Source organism: Tympanuchus pallidicinctus, unplaced genomic scaffold (assembly GCF_026119805.1).
Source record: "Tympanuchus pallidicinctus isolate F22 unplaced genomic scaffold, pur_lepc_1.0 scaffold26, whole genome shotgun sequence".
In the NCBI taxonomy this organism is placed as follows: Eukaryota; Metazoa; Chordata; class Aves; order Galliformes; family Phasianidae; genus Tympanuchus; species Tympanuchus pallidicinctus.
The window spans coordinates 12,048,582-12,074,087 of NW_026294743.1; the positions used below are offsets into that span (position 1 = coordinate 12,048,582).

The following is a 25,506-nucleotide window of genomic DNA, read 5'->3' on the forward strand; positions in this document are numbered from 1 at the left end:
GAAGACCGAGGCAAAGAGCTCATTCACTACCTCAGCCTTCTCCTCATCTGTCAAAGCTAGATTTTACAATTACAAAGGAGGTACACTAGCTTTGGCCTGTCTCTTCTGGCCAATATGCCTGTAGAATGAATGCCTCTGAGGTAGTAAGGTTGGGCTTAGTAAGAAGATCCCACCACCCCATTCCAACTGTTGTCTCCGTGCTGTGCCCAAAAACTGGCTACACAAACAGCTGAACACAGCAGACAGGTATGTCACAAAACTGTCTGCCAAGTACATAGGATCAGAAACTCATTTTCAGAGCCTGAGTTGTTGTTGTTGTTCGTTTGTTTTTACCAGAATGAATCTGTTTGCTTTAAAATTTTATCATAATTTGACTGAGATAAACAATCATTAAAATATTTACCAACACTACTTAGTAAATACTATCATATTTAGAAACAGCAAATAAAGCTTTATAATTTCCCTTGCCAATAGCGATGAGAGACCAATACCATTTCGAGGCACAGCTTTAGTCAAGACAATGTCTTTTGCAGGCACATTTACATCTTAGAGATGAGAATCCCCTATCCCTTTGTATCAAACATCAGAATAAAGTATTTAGTACCAATTATCCTTCCAGAAAACTGTAGGTTTCTAGAGATGCAGCAATTTCAACCAACTCACACTTAGCACTGTAAAAGTACATTACAGTCATTAGAAAAAACATTATCTGCACTGCTCACTAGAAAGCAAGACTAAGGACCTAGTCAGACTGGCCCAGCAACTTGGAGAGCCACTCACAGCATGTTCTGTGCTCTGATCATTAATATTGTGCCTTGTGTATATTAGTGAGCAGTGGAGATCTCCAGAATGAAAAGTTAGTATTGAAGATCAAGCATGCACATTTCAGAGGTTTTATTCCAGGCTAATTTCAGGTTGATCTTCTGGACTAAACACCCACGGGCAGATTCTGGAAACAAATGCAGATTTGTTTCATTCAAAAATAATTTGTTTCTCATGCTCCAAAACCACTCCATAACAAGAACAAAGCAGTCAAGTCAGTGATTTTCTTCAAAAAAAAGCATTCTTAAGCCAAACTGTGTAGCTCAGTGGAAGTAGCCATGTATTTTCGGCAGGTACGAAAGGCTTATTTCCATTTAAATCTAAGTAAAATGTTACAGAATTGTGTACTACTGTAACCGATTATATTGGACTGCTTAAGTTTATTATCAATTTTACACTTCAGGTTTGTTCACTGACAGCATTCTAAAAATGAATTTACTTTAAGAATTGAAGTACTAAGCTTCAAGTGTTTAATTTTTCACACTGATATGTGAACAGGTTACATCTGTTCTCACAGTAAAACCAATAAAAGACATTCTGTTTACCCATGTTGGCATCTTGCACAGCATCTTGTTTGGTTTTTCATTTGAAGTTCTAATTGACTGAAATAATCCTAAAGGTGATATTCCTCAAAGAAACGTTACCTGCCTTCTCATTATTTTCAAAGGCACTTCAAACAAGGGTCATGATTTGGCTATCTGTTTCATGAGGTGAACTGAAGGCACTGGCAAACTACAGGAAATCATACCATACATCGTGTAGACTGATCTGTTGTTCTTTCAAGAGGCTGTTTAAATTCCCAGCACAAGCCAGCTGGAGTGGCTGCTGTGCACTGCAGAGGCAGTAGCCCAACTTCAAATAACCAGGCTTGAGAGCTCTAGCATGGGACTGAGCTACTGCAATTAAAATAAAAAAATTAACATATCTCAACCCTACCCATATTCCGTATTACTTTGGACAAACAATATAAGATTTCTGGGTCTGTGTACAGATCTGTCTGGGCAGATCTGTAGGCTGGACATTCATCTTCCCACAGAAACATTTTTGAATGACAGAGACAAGCAGTATCTTTTCATTGATGAGCACCACAAATTCCACATCTATAAATCAGCAGCTCCATCAGCTCCTGAGGTTGAACAGCTAAGACTACCCTAGTACTGAAAAAAGGAACATTCGAGAGTTTCCCCTACCTGAAATTCAGTAGCTATTTCAAATTTTGGAAAACATTGTTGGGTGGGTTTGCATGTTTGGGCATTTTTAAATTAAGAAACAATATTTATGTTACTCCAAATGATAATGATTAAAAATATTATCTCTGCAGGCCACACAATATACTTCATGGAAATGCTACCTATGGTTACAACATCGTTTGGGGCACCTGGTATCTCATACTGCTTGCTCAAAGTAATCAGCTTCTGGGCATGCAATATTCTAATGCGTACAGTGTCACGCTTTTAAACGGCTTCTAAAAATACATCTGATCAACACGTAATGCAACAAAATACAATACTTCATAGCACATGGCTTGCAAAGTGGTGAAGCAAAGGACATGCCTAGATCTCAGCTGCAGCATGCCACCTACTCTGCTCCATAACATTTATATAAACATATGGCTCATCCTAGGTGGCAAGCCACCACTAAAGCACAGGTGTGTTTTCTCTCACTTGAATTCATGACCCCTACTACAGAAAGCTGCAATCAGCTCTTTCAGCTGCATATTCAATGTCAACTCTGTTGTATAAGTTTACTTAGTCTTTTCTACAAGAAACAAATGGAAATTGTGCATTATACCCACGCGAGACAAAACACCTACACTGAGTACTGTTTAAACGTATTTCCCTCTGGAGAACATAGCCTGATTAAAGCTCACTGATAATGATAAAAGCCACGTAACAAGGATGATGCATTTTTAAAGGACAAACTTAACAAGTTTCAGCAGTGGCACATGGATTCCCTAGCTTCCTGTGAAACAGCATGGAATCAATCTCATTTAGTCTGGCTTGTTACTCAGAGAGGTTAACTCAAACATTTTAGCCTATATGTATTTCCCAGAATATGCACTTCTATAGTACTTCAGAACTTTTCTGTATGGATACCACATCCTCCCCATTAGCACAGTCTCTCTCGCTTGCTTTTCACCTGGATAGAACCTCTCCATTGAAAGCAGTCATCAGAGTTTAGTATGTTTTGTTCCCCAAAGGATCAGAAACTGACAGAAAGTGTACCTCTTTTAAGCAATAAATTATTATTAACTGATGTTAAGCTGCAGTTACAGCATCTGCATCAGCTTTTGCAAGAAGGATGAAAACAAATAATTCCTCTGAAACCCAAGGGTAAAGCCAAGAAAGAACTACACAATCATTGGAAAAAATGTGATTTGTATGGTTAAATAATTCCATTGCATGTTTCCTATTGTTCTCTGATGCTCAACCACAGAAGGTGTCCATTTTTTGGACATCAGCTAGAAAGAGTGCTGTTTCATTGTTGATCAGCTACTGTTCTCAGAGGTGTTCAACTGAAAGTCCTGCACACACTGCTTTCCTTTAACGTGATATGACCTCAACAGCTTTCGATTTGAGCACCAACATTTGCCCAGCCCCATCTCACAGACCTTTGGCTCTTTGGCTACTGGCATTTTCAACTGAAATCTGAAACTCTGCAGAACACATTCTGTTTGGTAATGATATGATGCACTAGGAAGTACTGTCTTTGCTTTTCAATGCAGGAAAAGACTGGTCTGCATCATCCAGCTGAGTCACACCAATAGATTAAGTAAGGGCACCCACATCAGAGCATGATGAGATGACAGCATAGGAAGGGAAAAACGCTTTTCTAAATTTGTAACTAAAGCAAGCAATAAAAACAACAGTGAAACTAACACCTTCAAAATCATTAAGATCACCTAAATCATTCTTATAGGGGACTTGTACAGAGATTAAGGAAAGATTTCCCTTTGTGTTCAAAGGCCTGAAATACTTCTTCATCACTGAAAAAACCCCACAATTCCATCTACAAATGTAATGATAGTAATGAGCCACTGTTATAATTAACCATATAATCTTTACTGGAGAACTATTTTAGAAGCACAGAACATTTTGTGTCACTTCAATTTAAAAAAAATGGAGGCATTGTTGAGTGTTTTAGCTGAGTGACTTCCATGAAAAATAAAAAGTGAAGGTGTGCTGTGAGTAGAATTAAGATCCAAAAGAGCAAGTATTTCAGAAAAACCCACCTGTGATCTGTGATTATATCCCTGAAGCAGGTTCATACAAGGTACTAAATGCTCAATCCAAACACTGGCAGTTCAGCCAGAGGAGAAAAATCTATCTTTTTTAATGATCCTTTGAGATGACATGGCTTGCAGCAAGTTTGGTGCTTTTTGGTACATTGCCTATGCTCCAGATAAGAAAAAAAATGAAGATACCTAAAGGACCTATAGAAGATGAAATCACTGAGTGACTGTTCACTGACTGGCAGTCGAGGAAAGGAAGCCCTTCATGTCCCAACTCACAGGATGCAGTGCATGACACCTTTTACAAAATCACAGCAAGCTGCAGATCGCTGTGGAGCAAGATAAAGACAAAGAGAGGGCAGTAGGTCAGCCTCAATTTATGTGGAAGAAGAAAAGCAGCTGACCTGTTGAGTAACGTAAAAATCTTGTCAGGGAGTGTAGCATTTATTTATATTAGTTGAAATTTGCAATAAGCCTATGAAAACTGGAAACTAGGGAAAAGTGGAACAATGAATAGTCTTGAATAAGGGTTTCAAGCAACTTTTTCCAAAGTTTAAAGACTGTATACCCTTCGATCAAAAGAAAATATGACAACAGTAAGGAATCTGTATCAAAAGCTACCTCACAAGGACTCTGGATTGCACATTTACATGTAGAAAACTCCAGCAGCTCATAGACTGAGAAAGCTAACACCCATGAAGTTACATTATGCTCAAACAAAAAGCCAGAAACATCAACTGGCCAAAATGCCATTAGTATGTACACAGCTGCACTGCAGCAGTTCCACAGATCGTATCCCTTGCAGTGCACACAGTTGTTTTTTTATCCCAATGCCAAGGTGTTAGCACATGATCTTGGAGCTATAAAGATATAACCTTAATGTGAAATATATTTGAGAGAAAATCCTGTCAGAGATATTGGGTCAAATAAGTTTTCTAGAAAGACCAAATACAAAAGAAGAAAGCTGTGGATGTGTCTGTTCGCTGTTATAAAAAAATAGCAGCTGACAATTGAAAATAAGCTAGCAGAAGAACAGAATAAACGAAGCTCGAGGCAAACAACCTCTGAAGAGAACAACAATGTGATAAATATAAACAACACACTTCCAGGCAAACCAGACATTTCAAATGTCAGGAAAGGATTGAGTAGAGACTGAACTACGGAGGAAAAGAAGAGAAACCTCAGAGAAAATCCGTTCAAATATTCTGGAAGACAACTGCAACTAACCTGGTCAAACCTAGAATAATTCAGTGACCGTTGAATTAGGTGGCAGATTAAAGGAATTCAAGAGGTGCATCTTCTGCTCCTTTTTCACATCGCCATCACAAGGTGCATTCTGACCTTTGGCTAATTCCAAAATTCACAGTTATTAAAACTGACCTTTTTTCTATCCAGTCGCTTTATGACTGTACTGTGCTCTTTCTTGTAAGTTACACTGCAGGGCAACCATTTTACATTAAATATACATAATGTTGCAAATAATGGTGACTTTTTCTTTGCTGTCATTTGATATTTTATTTAGAAAACCCACATACATTCTAAAATAATTAATACTTTTAAAACAATGCAGTTTCTCCCCCTTTGACTTCTTCTTTAGGTTTAAAAGTCTACATCTTATATTTTTTGTTCACTTGAGCAGAGAAATTAGAAGTGCCTGTTACTGACATAACATGCAGGAACACAGATCTGAGACATTTAACATGTTTAATTCAAAACCAATTGCAAACCATAGTACTGGGAGCGTAAGACTTGTCCTTCTTCATCTCTCTGTTCTGTTTTACTGCCTGCTCTGTCTCCAGAGGTCCTTGTGAAAGCTTTGAATTAGCTTTTTTTTTTTAGAAAGGAGGAAATAGAAGCTCATTTCCTTAAGAATTATTACTGGTTAAGGTTTAACTCTGAGTTGAGGAAGCCTAAAAACTGGATTTTATTTAGCAGAATAGCCAGAATTTGAGCCTCATTTTTTTCTATAACAAAAGCCTCATAAACACTACACTGTCAAGTCTTCAAGCCAATGATCATAAGCAAAGGTTGCAGAATTTTGTTTTTATTAACAAGTGTCTTATCATTCAGCCTCTATGTGATTGAACGCACACTGAAAGCAAATATTATTTTTTTTTATTTTTTGGCAATTAGAGAGACTACAGTAGAAATTCTAGCAACTGGCCTTAAACTGAATAGACTACACAAAAAAATAATGATAGGTGCTGGAAAAAATATTTATATATTTACACATTTAGGCAATCTCACAACAGAAACAGCAAATTTCTGCTCTCACATTCAGTTGTATTTACACACTGTTTAATGTATTTAATTTTTAGTATTTCTGTTCCTTATGAAGTAATTCTTAATTTTATTCATGTAACTCAATTGGAAGCTCATTACATAATTTCTTCTGCCTTAGAAATTAGTTGATTCCTGACCCTCAGGCGCATGGAAACAAGAAGGAAATGACTGAACGTTCAATCATTCACAGAGAAGAGGGAACAGTAGTTCCCATCCACAATTTATTTTAGGAAAAAAAAAAAAGAGAGAAATAAAAAAAGCATGTGGAGCATTAGCCCAGTTCTGTGGCATTAATCATTTTCAATAAGCATATCATTGCAAAGCACTGAGTTTTCAGCAGTTCCTTATTCATCAAGAGGCATTTTCGCTTTGCGGCTTCTTACCATCCAACAGTTGCTATATTTTTAAGCTCCTAGTTATTACGCAGCTCACTGACTGATTTGCTGTTCAAGGCATTACGTGCAAATGCTAAGTGAGAACTGAAGCTACTCCCATTTCATGGGCGGTTGGGTGATGATTTGAGATCATCTCCGCTCGAAAAAAAGCCTACGTGCTACTCACAGAACTGCTTCCCCCTTGACTAGATGCATGCAACTTCACCATGAGGCAACAAATAACAGGCAAGCCATTTAGTGAAGTGACTTCCTCACTCTCTTTCTGAGGGAGTGCAATCCAGCCATGGAAGAAAACAATTTGAGAATTTCCTTTTTCTTCTGCAATTGAGAAGCAATCTGCTGATACAGGAACCAGCTGTAACTTTCTCTTTCAACACACTGGTTCGGGTTAGTATGCTAACATTTACAGCAGCTTTCTACTGGGTCAGTCAAATAATACCATTAAACCAATCAGAGGTCCACCAAAGAAATCTATGGGAACACCAAAAATGATTTGTGGGTCCTGCTGTAGCTCTTCTCCAAAAGACAGCTTGAGGAATACTAATGTTATTCTGCATGAAGGATTAATACTGTCACTGGAAATAGTCATTTTATGTACGATCTGGAATATAATGTCCCTTGACTGAAAACAATGTAATGGAGTAGTTAAGATTCAAAACATTGACCCCAGATTCTGGAGCAGGATATTAGAATGGGTAAGTAAGAAAAATTTGATAAGACACTCATTTTCTATCAAGTGAAACATCTTGTTTCCTTCTTCCCTCTCATCCCAAAAGGGAATTTTTAAGATCCAAAATAGAATTTTGGGTCACAAACAGAAAAAGGAGAAAAAGGGCAAGTATTCTCTTAATTAGCCCTAAAACAATGCATAGGGTCGAGCACCTGAATCATGCTGAGGAGAAAGTGACTTTGATGTTCCTTTTTATATAAAACACTCTAACGTGTTTCTCTGTCCCTCCTCCCACTTATTTTCTCTAATGTCCTTCTCCCCCACCTTCAACATCCTCTGCCTTTTTTCCTTATCCCAAAGAAATTTCTCAAGGATTGTTTTCCCTCACTTACAAGGAAGGAAACCAATGTCAGAAAAAAACAAAGTTTTCTATCAAACAGAATTCATGTTTTTCTCAGCAGCCCTTAGGAAAGCTATACTCATTTGCAGCTCTACTGTAATCATTCATTATGACCTTGAGTAAAAAATTCCATCCCTTTCCACTCGCCATTTTCAGTGCATGTGAAAAGATGAAAGAAAGTTCTTCAGCTCTCTCCATTATATACCTCAGTTGTGAGTATTTTGGGCCGAGGATCAACACAATGTACAGCTGTGCAAGGTCTAGAATAGTAATCTGCAATACCTCCTGGGACATCCAGACATGAATGCAATGCAGATAAATGCAGATGATGATCTGCAGTACAAATGAGTCCTTATTTACAGTTGCTGAAGAGTTCTACCATGAAAAGTGTTTGCACAGTTGCTAAATGTACAGCAATCACTCTTAATACCTTCTTATGAATACAGGAGTACTTACTGGCTTTTGGAAGACTAAAGTAGCCTCAAATTAGCTATCCTGTATATTAAAGCAGTCAAAGTAATTGATAAGAAGCCCGTGTAGTTCAAATCCATCAAAACTAGTGACCAATTCAGACCAATCTAAATGGAGCATCCCAAATGCTCTAAACTGACTCTCACCATCCTCAGTTTTCATTTTGTCACTAGCGTATGACACACTAGAGGAAATGAAATGACTATGGGGATTTCAGAGAAAAAACACTGATACACAATCATATTGTGAATCATTTATGTACACTTTAAGTTGTAATGGTACACATAGGTTGTAATGGTCTGATTTACACATATGATTTATATCTGATCGATAACCACATGCATTCCAAATCAGGATGAGCTTTGTATTCATACTATGCTGCAAATTAACTGGCTGCAAACTGATTGCTCCTTCTATGCTGCAAATTGACTGGCAGAAGCTTTTCTCTGCATTCCAAAGATTTAATGTCATGGTATCCAAGAGCACATGCTTTTTCAAATGTGGGTGGAAGGTAAACTATGTCTTATAGGTAAACAATTTGAAAAGAAACAAGAGCCAAAGAAATCCCTCCATACTATGAGGAAAAAAAAAAATAAAAAAATAAAAAAATAAAAAAATAAAACGTAAATAAATCACCACACAAAATCACTTAAGTCTGAAGACAAGTCCACCGTAAAAATCAGTACATTTATAGCCTGATGAAACACCAGCCCACAGAGCAAAACAAGAGTCTGCCCTTAGAGAAACACAAGGCCTTCGTGCCTAGCTAACGTTATTGCAAACAAAGGACTGGCTGATACTAAAAAGCCCTCAACGGAGCTCAAACCACTCCAATTTATGTTTTCTCCTGAAGGGAAATGCCAAGCCCCAGCCTAGGATTACACCACTGTGACAGTTAACATGCAGCTCCAGAAAAATGCTAACGCTACTGTTCACATTTGAGACTAAGTCAGACCTCATAAAACAATTTCTCACATCAAACATTACTCTCCTGTCACTGCCTCACATGGTAGAGCACAGCAAAGCAAATAGAGGAGTGTTCTTAAAATAGCCATGCATTTTTTTTCTCCCAGAAGTAGAATCAAGCCTGTAAGACGTACATGGATTAAGCTAGGCAGCATGAGCATCCAAAACAGGCTCTGGGGGTTTTTAATGCCACCGTAACGCACTGCCAGAAGGTAACACTAATAAGAACTGCAGAAGAGCATGGGAAAAACTGCACCCAGTTTCCCTGAAGGACACATCACAGTATGGCAGAGTCCTTTGTCAGAAAAGTGTATCAAGTTTTTCTTGATGGCTCAGCAACTTCTCATTTTAGCAGATTTTATTCAGAAATTAGCAAAGCTGCTGCTGTAGGAGTACAAAGATTGCTAATAAAGATGTTAAATAGAAGCAGCCCCCTAGCCCTGGGGGACATCACTCGTGACTGGTTGCCAACTGGATTTAACTCCATTGACCACAACTCTTTGGGCCCAGCCATCCAGCCAGTATTTCACCCAGCAGAGCATACGGCCATCCAAACCATGGGCAGCCAGCTTCTCCATCCTCCATCCAGAGGATGTTGTGTGAGACCATGTCAAAGACCTTACTGAAATCCACGTAGACCATATCAGCAGCCTTACCTTCATCCACTAAGCAGTTCACCTTGTCATAGAATCAAGTCAGGTTTGTCAGACAGGATCTTTCATTCATAAACTCATGCTGACTGGGCCTGATCCCCTGGTTGACCTTTAGTTGGACCATGATGGCTCCTGAGATTATCCATTCCATAACCTTTCCTGGCACTGAGGTGAGACTGATAGGTCTGTAGCTACCAGGATCATCTTTCCAGCCCTTTCTGAAGATGGGCATCACATTTGCCAGTCTCCAGCCTGCCAGGACATCCCTGGGTAGCCAGGACTGTTGAAGAATGGTGGAGGGCAATTGGCAACCACATCTGCTAACTCCCTCAGCACTCTAGGGTGCAATCTATCTGGCCCCTTGGACTCGTGAGCATCCAGCTTTGGGAGCAGGTCCAAAACCACGTCATCATGAATTACGCAGGGCCAATTCTGCTCCCCATTCCTATCTACCAGTGCAGAGGACTGTGTGCCCAGAGAGTAACAAGTCTTACTATTAAAGACTGAGGCAAAGAAGGCATTAAGTACCTCAGCCTTATCCTGATCCTTGGTCACCAAGTCGCCCTCGGCATCCAACAAGCAATGAAGATTCTCCCTAGCCCTCCTCCTGCTTTTGATGTATTTATAGAAATATTTTTTTGTTGTCCTTTACCTTAGTGGCCAAGTTCACTTCTAGCTGAGCTTTGGCTTTTCTAATTTTCTCCCTGCACAGCTTCAGTACATACTTGTAATCATTATAAGTAGCTTGCCCAGTCTTCCAAAGACCATAAACTTTCTTTTCGCTCTTGAGTTCCAGTCAAAGGTCTCTGTTCAGCCAGTTCGGCCTCCTTGCCCATCAGCTCGTCTTCATGACTTGGGGATGGTCAGCTCCTGCACCTTTAGAATAACTTCCTTAAAGTATTCCCAGCCTTCCTGGGCTCCCACAACTGCCAAAACTACCTCCTAAGAGACCCTCTCAACTGTAGTCCTAAAGGGGCTAAACTCCACAAGTCCAAGCTGGCAGTTCTGCTGACTCCCCTCTGTGGTTCAACAAGGATCAAGAAATCTAGGATCTCATGATCACTGTGCCCCAGATGGCCTCTAACCTTTACATCCCCCACAAGACCTTCTCTGTTAACAAACAGCAGGCCCAGGATTTTGCTTCCCCTTATTGGCTCCCTTCACCAGCTGTGTCAGGAAGTTACCTCCCACACACAGTATAGGAACCTCTAGGACTCCAGAACTGCTGTATGATAAATCCAGATGATGTCTGGGAAGTTGAAGTCCCCCACAAGAACAAGGGGGAAAGACCTCGAGACCTCACCCAATGTATTCTACATCCAATCACATGAATTATTTGATCATCTACACATCACCATCCTTTTTTAATACACATTACTTACACGCCACGGAAAAGTAATTCCACAAATATTTTAGAGCTGTTTAACTTAATCTTACACTTTTGCAAATAACTTCCAGTTTATTGCAGGATTCCAAACAGGAAAGATTAAGAGATAACATATCTCTTCTGTCGCCTCACACAATACTTCACAGTTTGAAGGAAAAAAAAAAAACCATAAATACACATTGCTACTTTAAGAACCAGCCACATGCAACCACAGCGAGGAGCAAGGCCACACAGGGACTGAAGAGCTGTTTTCCAATGTCAAAAGCTGACTTTTAGATGATTTAATTGATTTTCTCTTTTTAAAGAGGAACTACAGTTTATAATGAATACACAACTAAATGTAACTAAAATTAACTATTTCTCAAAAGTGTTGAGAAATGCAACATAAGAATGAATACACAATAAGAACAGAGTTAACTGGATGAGCAAAGCAGTCCTTAAATAATCCCATGAAAGCAGGACTTCTTAGCCAGCCTCTATCACAGCTGCAGCTATTGGCAGCAGTTCATCTGCCTGGCCTCGAGGCAATTTGGACACTGAAGAGAAAGGTCAGTACACACAACGAGAAAGGAAACGGGCAAGGAAGAGAAACTCAGCAATAGGGTATACTGAGAAAGAGAAACACAGAACATCCCAAGTTGGAAGGCATCTACAAGGATCGTCAAGTATAACTCCTGAAGATGCTGTAGTAAGAGAGGATACATACACTGATATCGTGCAAGACAAACACAAAGAGTAACCCACAGAAGACAGAAATGGTGAAAGAGACTTAAACGTGTCCGGTTAAAGATATAAAGATAACCTGAGGAGGAATAACTTTAAAAGACCAAGTGCATACGCAGGCTTTCAATCTAATATACTCCATTCACTAGGATTTCTCTTAAGTCACATTTTCCAATAAATTCCAGAATAGTATTCCACTCTGTGAAGAACAACAACAGTTCAAACGATTTCTATCTTGACAGGTCCCAGAATTCATAGAAGGTTTTGCTGCTATTGCGAGCACTCAGAAGCCCTGCACAGCACCTCAGCCCTGGGCCAGAGCTCCTGCCTGCATGCTTGGAGGTGACAAAGCACTGACCATCCCTTCAGAAACCCCTTTGTGCATGGGAAGGAAACCCATGTGCCCCAAACAGAAGGTATGGTAGCATACACTGATACTCATCTGTCTCATCACAGGATTAGGGGTACAGCCTCTACTCATCATCAGCCTCAGTAATTCAAAAACATCTCACTTAATCCAGCCATTCTTTGCCATGGTGATCCAGAAAAAAAAAAAAAAAAAGGAAAAAAAGCAATCCGAGTTCTTTATTGCCATCACATAATTTCCCTTTCATAGGAACGGAGCACGATGGGGACTAACCGCTTCCTACATAAAGATTACAAAGAGATTAACAAGGCAATATTATTTTATCTGGCTACCAAAAGTAAAACATCATTTCTAAAAACAGCTCAACTTTTTGTTTTCCTACCAACTCTTTCAGCAAATATTCTGGATGAAACAAATTTTGCCCGATGGATCACAAGATGCACATAGAGTAGATGCTCACCATGCTGTAACGTGATGGAAAGTACAGCAATAACAGCGGGATGGCAAAGTCCTTGACTGCAGCAAACGTGAGCAAGCCCAAACACAGCCCTGAACGCAGAAACGAAGCAAGGAAACGTTCTACCCTTTGGAAGACCACAGATAGACAGGGATCTCCAACAAGAGACACCCTCGCTTCCACTGCCAACCCTAAATGAGGTCTGGGCAGGGGTGGATCCTGGCTCCACCCCTCCTATCAGAAAGGTGCAAACTGCTTGCACCTGAGCTCCCATGGGTTGGCTCTGCCTTCCCACCAGTCAGCTCAGTCACTGCTTCAGGCTGTGACTTAGCATTTCCACTACAATGATCCTTCATGGAAAACACTTTGTGAGCAATACTGTAATCTTTAAATCCAATGCCTATTAACTTAAGCGTCCATGAATGCAACTGCCACAGAAGCCAAATTTTTATTCACATAGCACTGTTTACACAGAATATGCATAAAACCCTCCAGTTTGAAGTCTCTACCCTGCATTTAATCTAGAAACAGTGATGCCACCAGAGCATTGGGAAAATAAATACCACATTGCTTGTGGTCAATGCAGCTCAAAACAAAGTGTTAACTTTTCCTATTAGAAAATAGGATGCTAATTATAACTCCAGGATAGTAATGAACTCATTCAAAAAAATATACTGCAGTTCTTCCTGAAAGTGGTGGAAAGACTTTTTTTTTTTTTTTTTTTTTTTTTTTTGTTACAGTTCCTGTATCAGGATGAAAAGCACAGATCCACCAGAACAAGATAAAAATAAGAACTTGTCTAATGAGAAACATAGAGGTTGATACCTCCAGGAGCAAGAAACACGATCATATAATTGCTTACTTCTCTTCACACACTTTCAAAATACCCCTCCTACCCTGGCCTACAATGTATTCCATATAGAGAAGGCAAAACTAGCTTCTCTTTCACAGAATCACAGAAACACCAAGGTTGGAAAAGACCTACAAGACCATCCAGTCCAACCATCCACCCATCACCAACAGCTCTCACTAAACCACATCCCTCAACACAAATTCCCACCAGCCTTTGAGTTTCCAGTCTCCCGCATCCTTCCTGTACCGTTGGGCTGTTCCACCAGAAAGGTGGGACACCTGCACAGCACCCAGAGCATCACAGGGACTGAGAGTTTAAACACACTACAGCTGAGAAAGTACAGCGGCCATAAATGCTATCTGTCAGAGATGTGTTCAGTCATCCAGAATTGGAGAAGAACCGTTTTAGTCAAGAGATTCAGTTTGAAGCTTCCTAAACAGCAGCTTTCTGTACTTCAAGCTGATTTAGGCTCTCTTCCTGTAGGCACTAACTGTTGCTAATTTCATTGCTAGGCATCTCATTCTCCCCACTGCCTGTAACACAGGTGCTTCCAGCCTTGTTTCACTGCAGGATGCCTGAAAGTTCCCCACTCGTACATGTGACAGTGTCACCCATCACTGAAACCAAGCCTCTTTGGGGACTGTATATGCCTACTTCATGGAAGAGAACTGAAGAAGCACTTGCCTGCAAAGTTGTACAGCTTCTCCTCTGGTCTGCTACACGTACTTAGAGATCTGATGAAACATCTTGTTCTCCATTACAAAAAGCAATCAGAAAGAAAAAAACTATTTCAACTCTTTCACTACTGTCACTATAGGCCAAACTGACATATTCGTAATAAAAATCAGTCCCTGAGCAAAGAGTTCATGAATTGGAACCTGGAAAATAGAAGCCAATTCTGATGAGATGGAGTGTGGTTCCTGAACACAGAATCTTGGTATACCTAGCTGGAAGGAAGGAAAAGTCCAAGTGCATACATAAATGTGTAAATAAATGTTTTTGGTTTTGTTTTTTTTTCTAATAATAAAGAAGTAAAAAAAATAATCAGAAGTAAACACATATAAACTGCAGTACACAGATCTAGGCACATAGCTAGTAAGCAACCTGTAGCGATATGGCAAGTGTAACCATGTTCCTGCAAACACTGCTTGCTTCCTCAGGAAGTTTTAAGTGACATGCAGTAAATAAGACACAGCTTTAAAGGCAAAAATCTCTTGCGACAGAGCCACCAGTGTGTCTGAACTGAGTAGATAGCAGAATCACTTCCACAGTCTTTTTAACAGACCAGTAGCAATAACTAGTTATGGTGAGCTGTCTGAAGCACTATGAGAACAAAATAAAAAGCCTTCAGAATTAGGTTGATGTTGAAGTGTTTCACCTACATGAACAGAGAGAAATTCACAAAGTGACCTGTTTTTTTCCCCTAATACATCTGGATTTTTAAGGCAGTTGCAAGGTAGTTTGGGAAATGGCCTCTCAATGCTGTAACATCCACATCTTAAGAAGTCATGTAATAACAAAATACTGCAGAGTCACAGAAACATAGATTGGAAGGGACCTCAAGAATGATGAATCTCCAACCCGCTGCCACATGCAGGGCCACCAACCTCCCATTTCATACCAGCCCCGGCTGCCCAGGGCCCCATCCAACCTGGCCTTGAACACCTCCAGGGATGGACGGGGCATCACAGCCTCTCTGGGCAGCTGTTCCAGCACCTCATCACTCTCATAGTAAAGAACTTCCTCCTGACATCCAACCTAAATCAGTTGCAACACTTGTTGAACTAATGCATGAGCCCAATAAAGAACCAGAAACAACTCTGAACAGAAAAGAAAACAAAAATCCTACAATGAAATAAGCCATTGTTAGCATTTCTCGGACAAAACTGGAAGGAAAAGCAGATGTGTAATGACAGTGGAGACACTTCAACATAGTGCAGTATAGTGGAAGTATGAGTTTATTTGGAATGACTCATGATTTAATATAAGCCACACTTTCAACTACAAACACCAACTAATAACAACAGTACTAAACAGTCTACAAAACCATCAGGGTTTCTGAAAGCTGTTTGGGTGTTTATGAACATACTCTTTCCTCATGAGACCAAGGAAATGATTCAGATTGCCACGTACACGTAGCATGCACTGAGGTATCCCCATAGACTGCCAGATACACCACAGGACTATCTATCTAGTTCTTACGTGTAATGAAATCATATAACAGTGTTTCCAGGTGTTCATTTTAATGGCTTGAAATGCTTTAAGCTGTGTATGCATCTGGCTAACCAACACTTGTCGATGGAGCAATTATTTAAACCAGCATATACAAAAAAAAAAACAGAATTTTTCTAAGTTTCGTTTTCCTCTGTGCTTGATCACAATAACAACAGAGAGCAAGAAATTGTCCTCATGCTTTCAAAATCCAGAAGTTACTTTTCCCCCTTTCTGTATAAGGACAGAAGGGAAATTACTAAGTTTTCGGGTTTTTTTTTCTGCCCTGGAAAAATAACAGAAGCAGGAAAAAGGCAGAAAAGTGAGGAAAAAAAAAAACCAGAGACTATGCCAAACTAAAACAGCCTGGCATTCAGGGCATTCAGTTGCATGAAAGGAAAAGAAAGAAATTCAGGCTCTGCTACGGACAGGATATGAAATGAAGGGTTAAATCCAAGGTAGCTCTCCTTGCCACCACTGTGATTCTGTTGTGGATCAAGGCAGCTCCTGCTACAAGTGACACTGCTGTAGCTTATGTAAGCAGGAGCTTGGGGTACACACTAGCTACGTAAATTGTTTACCCTGCTTTTCAGATAGAGCAGGGACACACTCTTTGATAGCACATATGCACATGGCACAACTGTGCAGTACTAGCAAAGTGGTTTCAAATTTGCTACACTCATATGAACAAAAAAAAAACAAGAACAAAGATGAGTATTATGGCTTAGAAACCATTTTGCAGACATAACTCTTAACTAGCACCACACCGGGAGCACTGAGTGTAAGCAGACTCTGAACACCCTCGATTTCTAGTAGAGGAACCATTCACTGGGTTGAGCGCAAGGCACAGTTGCCAGCATGACCTCTGAAAGCAGCCTTCCCCGCATGAACGATGAGGAAAGCTCCACATCCCCTACCGTATTGCTGCTCAGATTATCTGTCATGCTGAGTGCTTATGGTGTTCTGTCACTTGCCATTTCCTGAGCGTGTAAAACAAAATCAAGCTCACACGACTTGCAGGAAGCACAGGCATCTTTCCCACTCCAAATGATGTTTTGAACTTGTCAAAGCACACACTTAAACTGTGAACAAATTACAGCCTTAACCAACGCAGCATCAAATCAAATGCAGCATTAAGTGTATGGAATCAAACCTGCTATGCTATCCCACCTCTAGGCACTTCAAGCATGTGCTCACTTACCAACGTGGTACCTATTACAAAACGAGCCACTGTCTCTTACTGAGCTCAGATGCTCGGCTGTGTATGTATTTAGGAGTCAGGGCCAACGTGAACACTTCACAGAGTTGTATCTTACCCTTTTCTTCATCATCGAAGAAGTCATTCTGCAAAAAGCTGCCCATTCCAAGCTGCAAACACGAGAGTACTCTATTTCTTTGTCAGCAATGAAAAGTGCAAGCCCACGTGCCTTCTGCAGTTAAGTGATGAAAGTAGCATTGTGACGTGCAATGGAGCCCAGCAAGTCATTCAGGGACTGGCTGCAGCAATTGGTAATTCCCTTACAGCCCCAGCACCCCAAGCACACACAGCCATTTAACTGAACGAATACAGACCAGAATATCCTTATCTGATATGAAATAAAAGAGCAGATTAGAGCTGAAGTAACACACTGCCGGTGCCCAATTCTGTCACCTTTGTAATGTTTCAACTCTGAAAAATCCTATTAATTTTTGGGACAGGTAGATAACAGGGAGGGGATAACAGTAGCCAAAGCTGAACCTCACCTCCTTGCAGAATAATAAGCATCTTATTAAAATTTTAAGTCTCTCATGAAATAGCTAACTGTAACTAACTGTATTAAATATAAATGAAAACAAATTTAGGACAGAAATATTCATTCTCCATATTTGTCTCCCCAGAGGGGAAAAAAATGAAGTCATCTCCCCACAAACTCCCTGCTTTGAGCACCTTTCTTAAAACAATAAAAAATGAGGATAAGTAAAAAAATGAAACAACTCTTACAGAATTATTTTTCAAGGCATCTACACCACCAGTAACCACATTGCCCAAGCAGAACAAAAACAAGCCAATAAAAAAAAGCCTCTGCCACTTAAGCACAGTCACTGATTTAAGGAGGTGCAACAGGGGTCTGCTCAACATTTGGTTGTTTAAAGTCTGCTTTTACTCCTCAATGTTTATCTCTTTCAGTGCTTATCTGACGCTTTTTCTCGCTGCTTGTTGTTTATCCTCAAAGAACTCACTATTGAAAGAACTTCATTATTTAAATCGAGGCCCTTTCCCAGTTTCAACAAGTGACATCAAATATGTACTTGTAGCCAATATAGGTTTCTCAATGAACTTATTAAAGAAAAAAGTCAAGATTTCAGTACGAAACTGTACAAACCTACAATTTTCTTATGAAAACATGCAGAAATCTACAGTGCAAAAGGAACTAACCCCTCATCTGTAGTCTTCTAGAAGCACATCACTGAGGAAGACTATTAAGCAAAACAGACCTGGCTGGCCTGAAAGGGTCAAACAGGGAACATGCGGCCCCTCCTGAAAGGGAAGGACTGCCATGTGAGACTGGCAAGCATAAGTTACAGCTTCTTCATTCCATGACCAAGAGCAGAACACGTTCTGTGAAGAGAACGCATTTTTAATCTCCGTACTGATCATAATACACAAAAGAGTTACTTAAATAATGATGTATAGCTGTCAGCTGCATGAATGTTATCTGATTTAGGTATTGTATACTCGCATAGCAAAAAGATATAAAATGCTTGTAACAACAATAAACTTTGCTTATGTGCCACCAGAGCCTAAGCCCGTCTGTCCCAGGCGTCTTGAGCTCACTGTTTGCATGTACTGATAGATGCAATGAATAGCTACTAGACTATGGAAAAATCCTCTTCATCCCAGAAATGAATGTTCCAGTTCACTGTTACATGAGAAGCCCATTCATGTGCACATAAATGCAGTCTGATACATCCAACTAAAACAGGTGTGTATTCAGAGCGTCTTTTCAGCATTATTTTCTCTCTGACCTGGTATTCTTTGCCTTCAGCCCTAGGGATGTTAGTTCCAGAACATAGGTGTGATCTTCCAGTATAAAATACTAGCAGTTCATTCACTCAATTCACTCGCAGGGGTGAGAACTGACTTTAAATGATCAATCTTCTTTAATAGTAAGAGCTCTGAGACAATCCTCTTCAGAAAATGGGCAGCAAAGTCCTTCTTTAACTTGTGTCCAAAACAAGCTACTCTACAGTGTATGCATAAAATTACACATGTACATGCAAACACACATACATGTACACAGAGACATACATACAGACGTACACTTATGTTTACTATGGGTTAATTCCTCCTTCTGGTTCCTATACATTAGCACACCCAGAATATATTAGAAATTCATTAATTTCAAGTTATCTTTCCCTAAAGCAAACGCTTCTTTGGTCAATCATAGAATTATAACAATTTAAGCATTCCTTCAATGAAGGAGCCTGGTGTATTAATTTTTACAGATTATCTTAATCTTCTATGTAACTACAAGAGCATCTGTCCGTTTAAATGCGTTTTCAAGACAACGTGTTCCCAGTTATTATCCCTAGCAATTATCAACTGCTCAAAAAGAATGACATCTAACAAACTTGCCTTAATTGTCAACAACATTTTAAGAACCAGAAGCCTGAAAAAGAGCTGAAGAAATCAGCAGTAACGGCGTTGCTTCATGCACTGGCCCTAGGGTTAGCATGCATAACCACACTGGGTAGTAATGAAGTCCTTGCACGTGTAAGAGTTAAGTACATCCTCACTACATGCAGATTCAATTGTCCTATAAAAGCTGGTGTAAATTAAAGCTTTTATCAGCATAAAAGCATGTCTACATATTAAAAAGAAATAAAAGCACGTGTAAACATAAGCACGTTATCAAAGAAGTTGATGGATACATTGGCTGATAGAAGAATTTGGTTGGAATATTGAGGCTTGATTGATATACTAGTCACAAATTGTTATTAAATCAAATTCACTTCAATGTTTATAAAGATGAAATAGATGCTTATACTGAACTCAAAACCGCATGGTAATTTTTTATTTTAGATATACGGGTGACAGCAATGCAATAATCACGCAATAAAACTCTAAGAAATTGGGCAGCCAAGCCAAAGCTTTCACAATTGCATCACACATCTGCATGAAAATTCTCTATGAGCCAGGAGCAAGGAGACCCAGCAGGGACAGCATGGCCATGCCACAAAGACCCAAGTTTCTTTAGGTAAAACTCTCATGAGTGGAACAACGTTCAAGGTTTGCTGTAGAGCTTGATTTTTAAGGAAGAAATGCTTCCAAAAAAGCAGCAAAAGCATAATAGTTCCTGTTTCAGGATACAGCCTGCTTTAAAGATTACTTATTACAGAAGTCTGTGTGATCTTATCCATTTTAATTACAAAGAGGGCATCGAAGTTTCACAAGCACTCACTGAGCCTGAGAAATGTTTTACAGCGAAAATGAAATGAGAAGGACCAGGAACATGAATGAACCAAAACAGAAGCATTTAATAAATTCCTCCTTTCCTTCAAAGTCAGTTTTAATCACTCACTGCAAAATACATCTGGGCTGGGACCTCAGCAATTTAAATTCATCTATACTTCATCCATAAATATTCATAAAAATCCATAAAAATTCATCCATATATACATCTATACCTGTTCCATCGTTACCACCACAGGATTTGTGGTAATATTTATTTTTGGCTTATTCTTTAACTATCTTGCCAGCAGGGCTCTGCACGCTACTCCTTTAAGGATGCTATCTCTAGCATTATATTCCAAAATGGCTGGGAAAACCTTTGTAATGACTCACAAGTTGCAACATGCTAGATATTCATACGTTCTCAAAGCTGCTGAAGATACAATGAAAGGGTCTAAGGTTTATGCATGAATCAGCATCCCCTTGTCACAATGTCATGGTGCAGTGATCCCTGCAGAGCTGTAAGCCTTCATTTAAGACAGAAAAACAGCACTGGCTCTTGAGCCAGCAGAATGAAACATCTCAGATCATTCATACATTACCCCTGTGCTGGAACCACTGTATGAAAACCTTGTTAGGGTTATGAAGGTTTTATAGTAGTCCACAGGAGACTTCTGTTTAGGTGACTCCAATATCCTTTCAGTCTAAAAATACACGCAGATGTAATACAACTACCCCCATTCAGGTTGGATGGTTTAAGAGGAAAGGATGTCATCTTCACTAGTTTTATTCTTTTGATAGAATTAACATTTTTTTTTTAATGAAAATCTGATGCTGCCGATCATCAGCACTTCTCCAGTTAGCTTAGGCTCAATTACACTTGGCTGAAGGACAATAAAGTCCGATTTTTGGACACCACCCAAATCCCCATGAATGACCTGCAGTGCTTGCTGTACCTCTGCCCCAGCTGGTGCCACCCAGGGAGGTTCTGACAGAGTGAGCTGCCTTGCTAACAAACCTAGCTTGCCACCCTCTGAATCACCATCAGTTCTCAAAGAGGGGTAAGTGCAACCCATTGCTCTGGAAGAATGTAATTACGGTCACAGCAGCCAAAGGCTCTTCTCATTGTGCCATCAGCCTGCAGAAAGATCCATCCCTCCCTCAAAAAACATAAAACCCCCAGGTGCTGCTGCCCTGCGAGGTGTCAAACTGCTATTAGATGACAGCAGTGACTCCTGATGACCTGGCAGCACAGCCCTGTGACAGTCCGACGGCTCAACATGACTGCCTTATTGCATGAGCTACAGCAACCATACAGCACCGAGAAGCAGAGCACCTGCCCTCCTCTGCCATGTTTCTGGGCAGCCTTCAGTGGCTCGGTGTTCTTACACAGGTGCAAACATCCCTTAGCCGTGCACCAGCACTGCCCCCTCTTCTACGCAAGTTTAAAACCCCGATCCAGCAGCAATCCCGGCAACACAAACCCTTTGCTCCGTAGATGAGCTAACACTACAGGCCGGAAGCCTCCTGTGGATAGCCGCACTGTTCCTTTCTTTTTCCCTCGGTTATTCCCAGGCGGAGGGCAGCACGGCCAGAAGGGGGGCGGTGGGGCCCCGGGTGGCCGCCGGCTGCCACCTGCTGGCCGCGGGCCCGGCCTCGTGGGAGCGCCGCACGGCTGAGCTCAGCGCTTCCTTCGGGCAGAAAGAGGGCACCGCCTCTGCCAACGTGGAAGCCCTGCTGCCGCTTAGGGAAAATCGCTCGCTGGAGTGAAACAGCGAGGCGTTCTCACTGAGGTGTTCTCACTTCACGCTTTTCTGCGTTTCTCTGCCCTTCTACGTTGGCTCTGCTGGGTTTGAGGGCAGGCTCCTCACGCACTGCTCTTGAAATAACAACCGGCCAGTTTTTCAACAAGAGCTCCAAGGGAAGAGAGAAAAAGGAGAGGAATAACATGGAGCCTCCTTAACCGTTCCTGCACGCAGCGCTCTGAAAATTCATCACCTGCTCAATTTTGCTTGTTGTCCTCAGCATTCCTTTCCCTCCAACCACTCGGTTGGAAGGCAACCGAGGGAATACTGCCATACTTTCAGCATATGGTTCACTTGTCAGCCAAAACCCACAGCCGAGGTAACCTCGCTCAGCCATCAGCAGCAGCTGAGGTGCCTGAGGAGCTCACGTGTGAGCTCTGTGCTCCGCATGATGGAAGCCTTGGGGCTCAGACAGAGGACAGCCCACGCCTCCCTCCTGCCTGTAACCCTACAGCACATGCACACAGCAGAGCCACCCACAGCAGGCGGCACAGGTCAGGAACAGAGCAGGTGCATGGACACACTGGGGGCTCCTTAACTTTCCTACAGACACAATCTCTGGCACACATGACATGGAGGAGGCAGGACAGATCTGTCTTCAGTACTAGCAGGAAAACCTTTTCTCACGTTTTATGCATTTCAGCAATTTCACAGCACTGAAGGAACACACCAGAGCCATCACAGTTACACAGAACGCCACCTCGAACACCACACCACACTTTATGTCACTGAGGGTCTTAGGGATGCACACTGCAAAGTCTCCCCACATGCAGACCTTCCCCCAGTGGGTGGTCGAGCTTCTCCAGCAGCTCGCAAAGGTCACAGCCCTGCTGGGGCTGCTGCACGCTTCCACCTTTTGGACGTCTGCTCCGTGTACCCTTACATCCCCACGTATGCTCCTCGGGATGAGCTCCCGCACCGCCTATCCCAGCGTGCGCCGAGCCAGCACCGTAGTAGCTGAGCCGGAGGTGCGATAAAACAGGAAAACGCTCAGGTTGGCAGCCGACCTCCGGCTTCAGCACCCCGTACGAGGACAGGGAAACTCGCCCTGCAGCGCCCGGAAAGGAGCGAGCTCCTCGCCGAGCGCGCCGCCGCTGGAAGCGGGGAAAGGCGGACCGCCTCCGGCCCCGAGGGCGGCAAGCCGCACGCCCCCCGCCCCCCTCCTCCCCTCGCCCTTCGCTCCCCGGGGCCACGCACGTGCTCCGCTCCCCGCTGCACGCGTGCGGCCGCGCCCGAGGCGGGGCCGGGGCAGACCCGCACCGCTCTCCCGCACCGCTCCGCTCCGCGCGGGGCCTCGGTGCCGGGCTGCGACGCGGAGCGGTAAGATGGCTGACGGCGCTCCGGCGGGGGCGGCGGGCTTCCATCTTAAGGCTCCGCCGGCGCCGGGGGGCGCACGGAGACCCGGCGCCCACCTTCACCGGGGCCGGGCCGGGCGCTGCCGCAGCCGTTCGGCGCCGGCGGCCCCTCCCGCCCCGGTACTCACAGGCGTTGGTGACGGCGAAGCTGTTGGCGACCTCCAGGTTGTCGATGTGGGGAGTGAGCCTGAACTCGGAGGTGGAGAACTGCACCATGCCCACCCGGAACGCGCTGTACTCCTGGTCGGCGCCCCTCGGGAACAGCCCCCCTGCAGGCAAACACACGCGTCAGGCGGAGGGGCCGGCAGGGCACGGGGCGGGGGGCGCGGGGGGCGGCCGCGGGCACCTACCGATCTGTATGCTGTTGGAATGGGCCCCCCAGATCAGTCCCCACAACACGGGAGCCAGGCAGACAGAAATATGCATAATCTTTTGCATTTCCAGGAAAAGGAGAGCATCCACAAAGCCACAGAAACGGCCCTTCCTTCTTTCCTTCCTTCCTTCCTCAGATCCTCCGCGCTCCTGGGCGAGCGGCCGGGGGCTGCGAGCCGACCCTGCGCAAGGAGGCGAGGCGGAGGCCGGGCACCGCGAGCGGGAGACGCCGTTCCCGAGCCGCCGCCGCCGCTCTACTCTTCGTCCCGGCTCCGGAAATAAGCGGGGGGCGGGTGGCCGCGTGCCGTCGGCGGCGGCGCCGCTGCGCTCCCGCTGCTGAGCGCTCCCGGGCCGGCCCTGCCCTCACACGCGCTCCCTCCGCCGGCGGCGCGCCTGCGCGGGCAGGGAGACTCGCGGGAGCGCGCGCCCCGCAGCCCCGCCCCTCCGAGCGCGGGCACGGCGAGGGCCGGCCGCGGCCTTCAGCACCGCGGACAGCGGTTTCTCTTTTTTCCTTCTCGTCGCTGCCATTGAATCGTCCTGAGCCTCTGCACAGGCGGGGAAGGTCTCAAAGCTCCAGGCACTCGGATGTCTGTACGAGTGCAGAGCCTGAACACACGGGAAACAGGCGCTTTGAGGCCCTCTGCCCACCGCTAATTTAGTTTCACTCGAGTCGTTTCACCTGGTACCAATTTGGTACCAATTTCTGTCTGCGCTTCTGTCATTATCTCTCTCTCTCTCCTGAGAGTGTGATGATCCTAATAAAGACAAGCCGTGCTGCTGTGGTGGCTGGCAGAGAACGGCTTGCATTTAGACAGTCAGGCAATTAAATGTACAGGTATTCACATTTAATACATGCTTTGATGTCGGGTTGCCAATCTCCTTTAACAGGAGCGCAGTTCGAGCAGAAGCATAAGCTCCTTTCATCCAAGTCTGGGTAAGGAAGAGTCCCCTCATGCATACCAAATGAGGTTAAAATACAGCAAAGATCATGGCTGGAATATTGTATTTTAATATTTTATAAGAAAAGGAAAAAAAAACCCACGTTTATGCCAATTCACATTCTAGCTGCATAATGAACTTAAGTATTCCTTAAAACATAGCTAGAATGGTGCCAGCTGAAATCTACAAAACTCCCACTCTTTGAACTAATTGCCATTACAGGTATGGAAAGGATTTAAACCTCTCAGCTGGGTTGGAGTTTTTTTGTTCATTGTGTTGTATTTTAGAGAACAGCACTATTCCACATGCGCATCGAGACCTTTGTCAGAAATTGTTAGAATAATTCATGGTGATATATGTTTTAGCTGGTTAGGTAGTAAAATATGATTTAATTATTTCTCCTAGACTGCATACCAATGCCAAACTGAGTCTGGATCCCGCTGCAGCAGGCACTACATGGCAGGCAAACTCACCTGAGTCAAATCTGAGACCTACAGAACATCAGGTAGCAGTTAGGTCTGTAAAAGTGACTACAGTAGGAACTTATTTACCAATTACAGCTGGGTGTTTTTTTTGTTTGTTTGTTTTGTACAGCTTATCTGTGGTGAGTAATCAGTCACAGCTGATACCAGTCTGGCAGCTGACTTGCTGTTTCCATTAAATAACTGCATGTGTGTGTCCACATACGTGTTTAATGCCCCAGGTTTATATTG

General features: G+C 42.7%; 1 protein-coding gene across 8 annotated transcripts in view; it reads right to left on the reverse strand.

Moving 5' to 3' along the window:
• Positions 1-24,209, reverse strand: part of GRIA2 (glutamate ionotropic receptor AMPA type subunit 2) — an 81,203-nt gene extending 56,994 nt beyond the window's left edge. For 6 of the 8 annotated variants that reach the window (XR_008208497.1, XM_052690336.1, XM_052690342.1 and 3 more), the window contains exons 1-2: positions 23,833-24,035; positions 23,611-23,751 (exon numbers count right to left, since the gene is read on the reverse strand). Coding sequence is in view for 7 of the 8 variants with exons in the window: in XM_052690336.1 (XP_052546296.1) it covers positions 23,611-23,751; positions 23,833-23,920 (229 nt within the window). In the remaining variant the exon portion in view is untranslated. Of the gene's footprint in view, positions 1-23,610; positions 23,752-23,832 lie in introns of all 8 variants that reach the window. The other 2 variants (XM_052690338.1, XM_052690339.1) reach the window with 1 other exon arrangement.
• Positions 24,210-25,506: the final 1,297 nt, after the last annotated feature.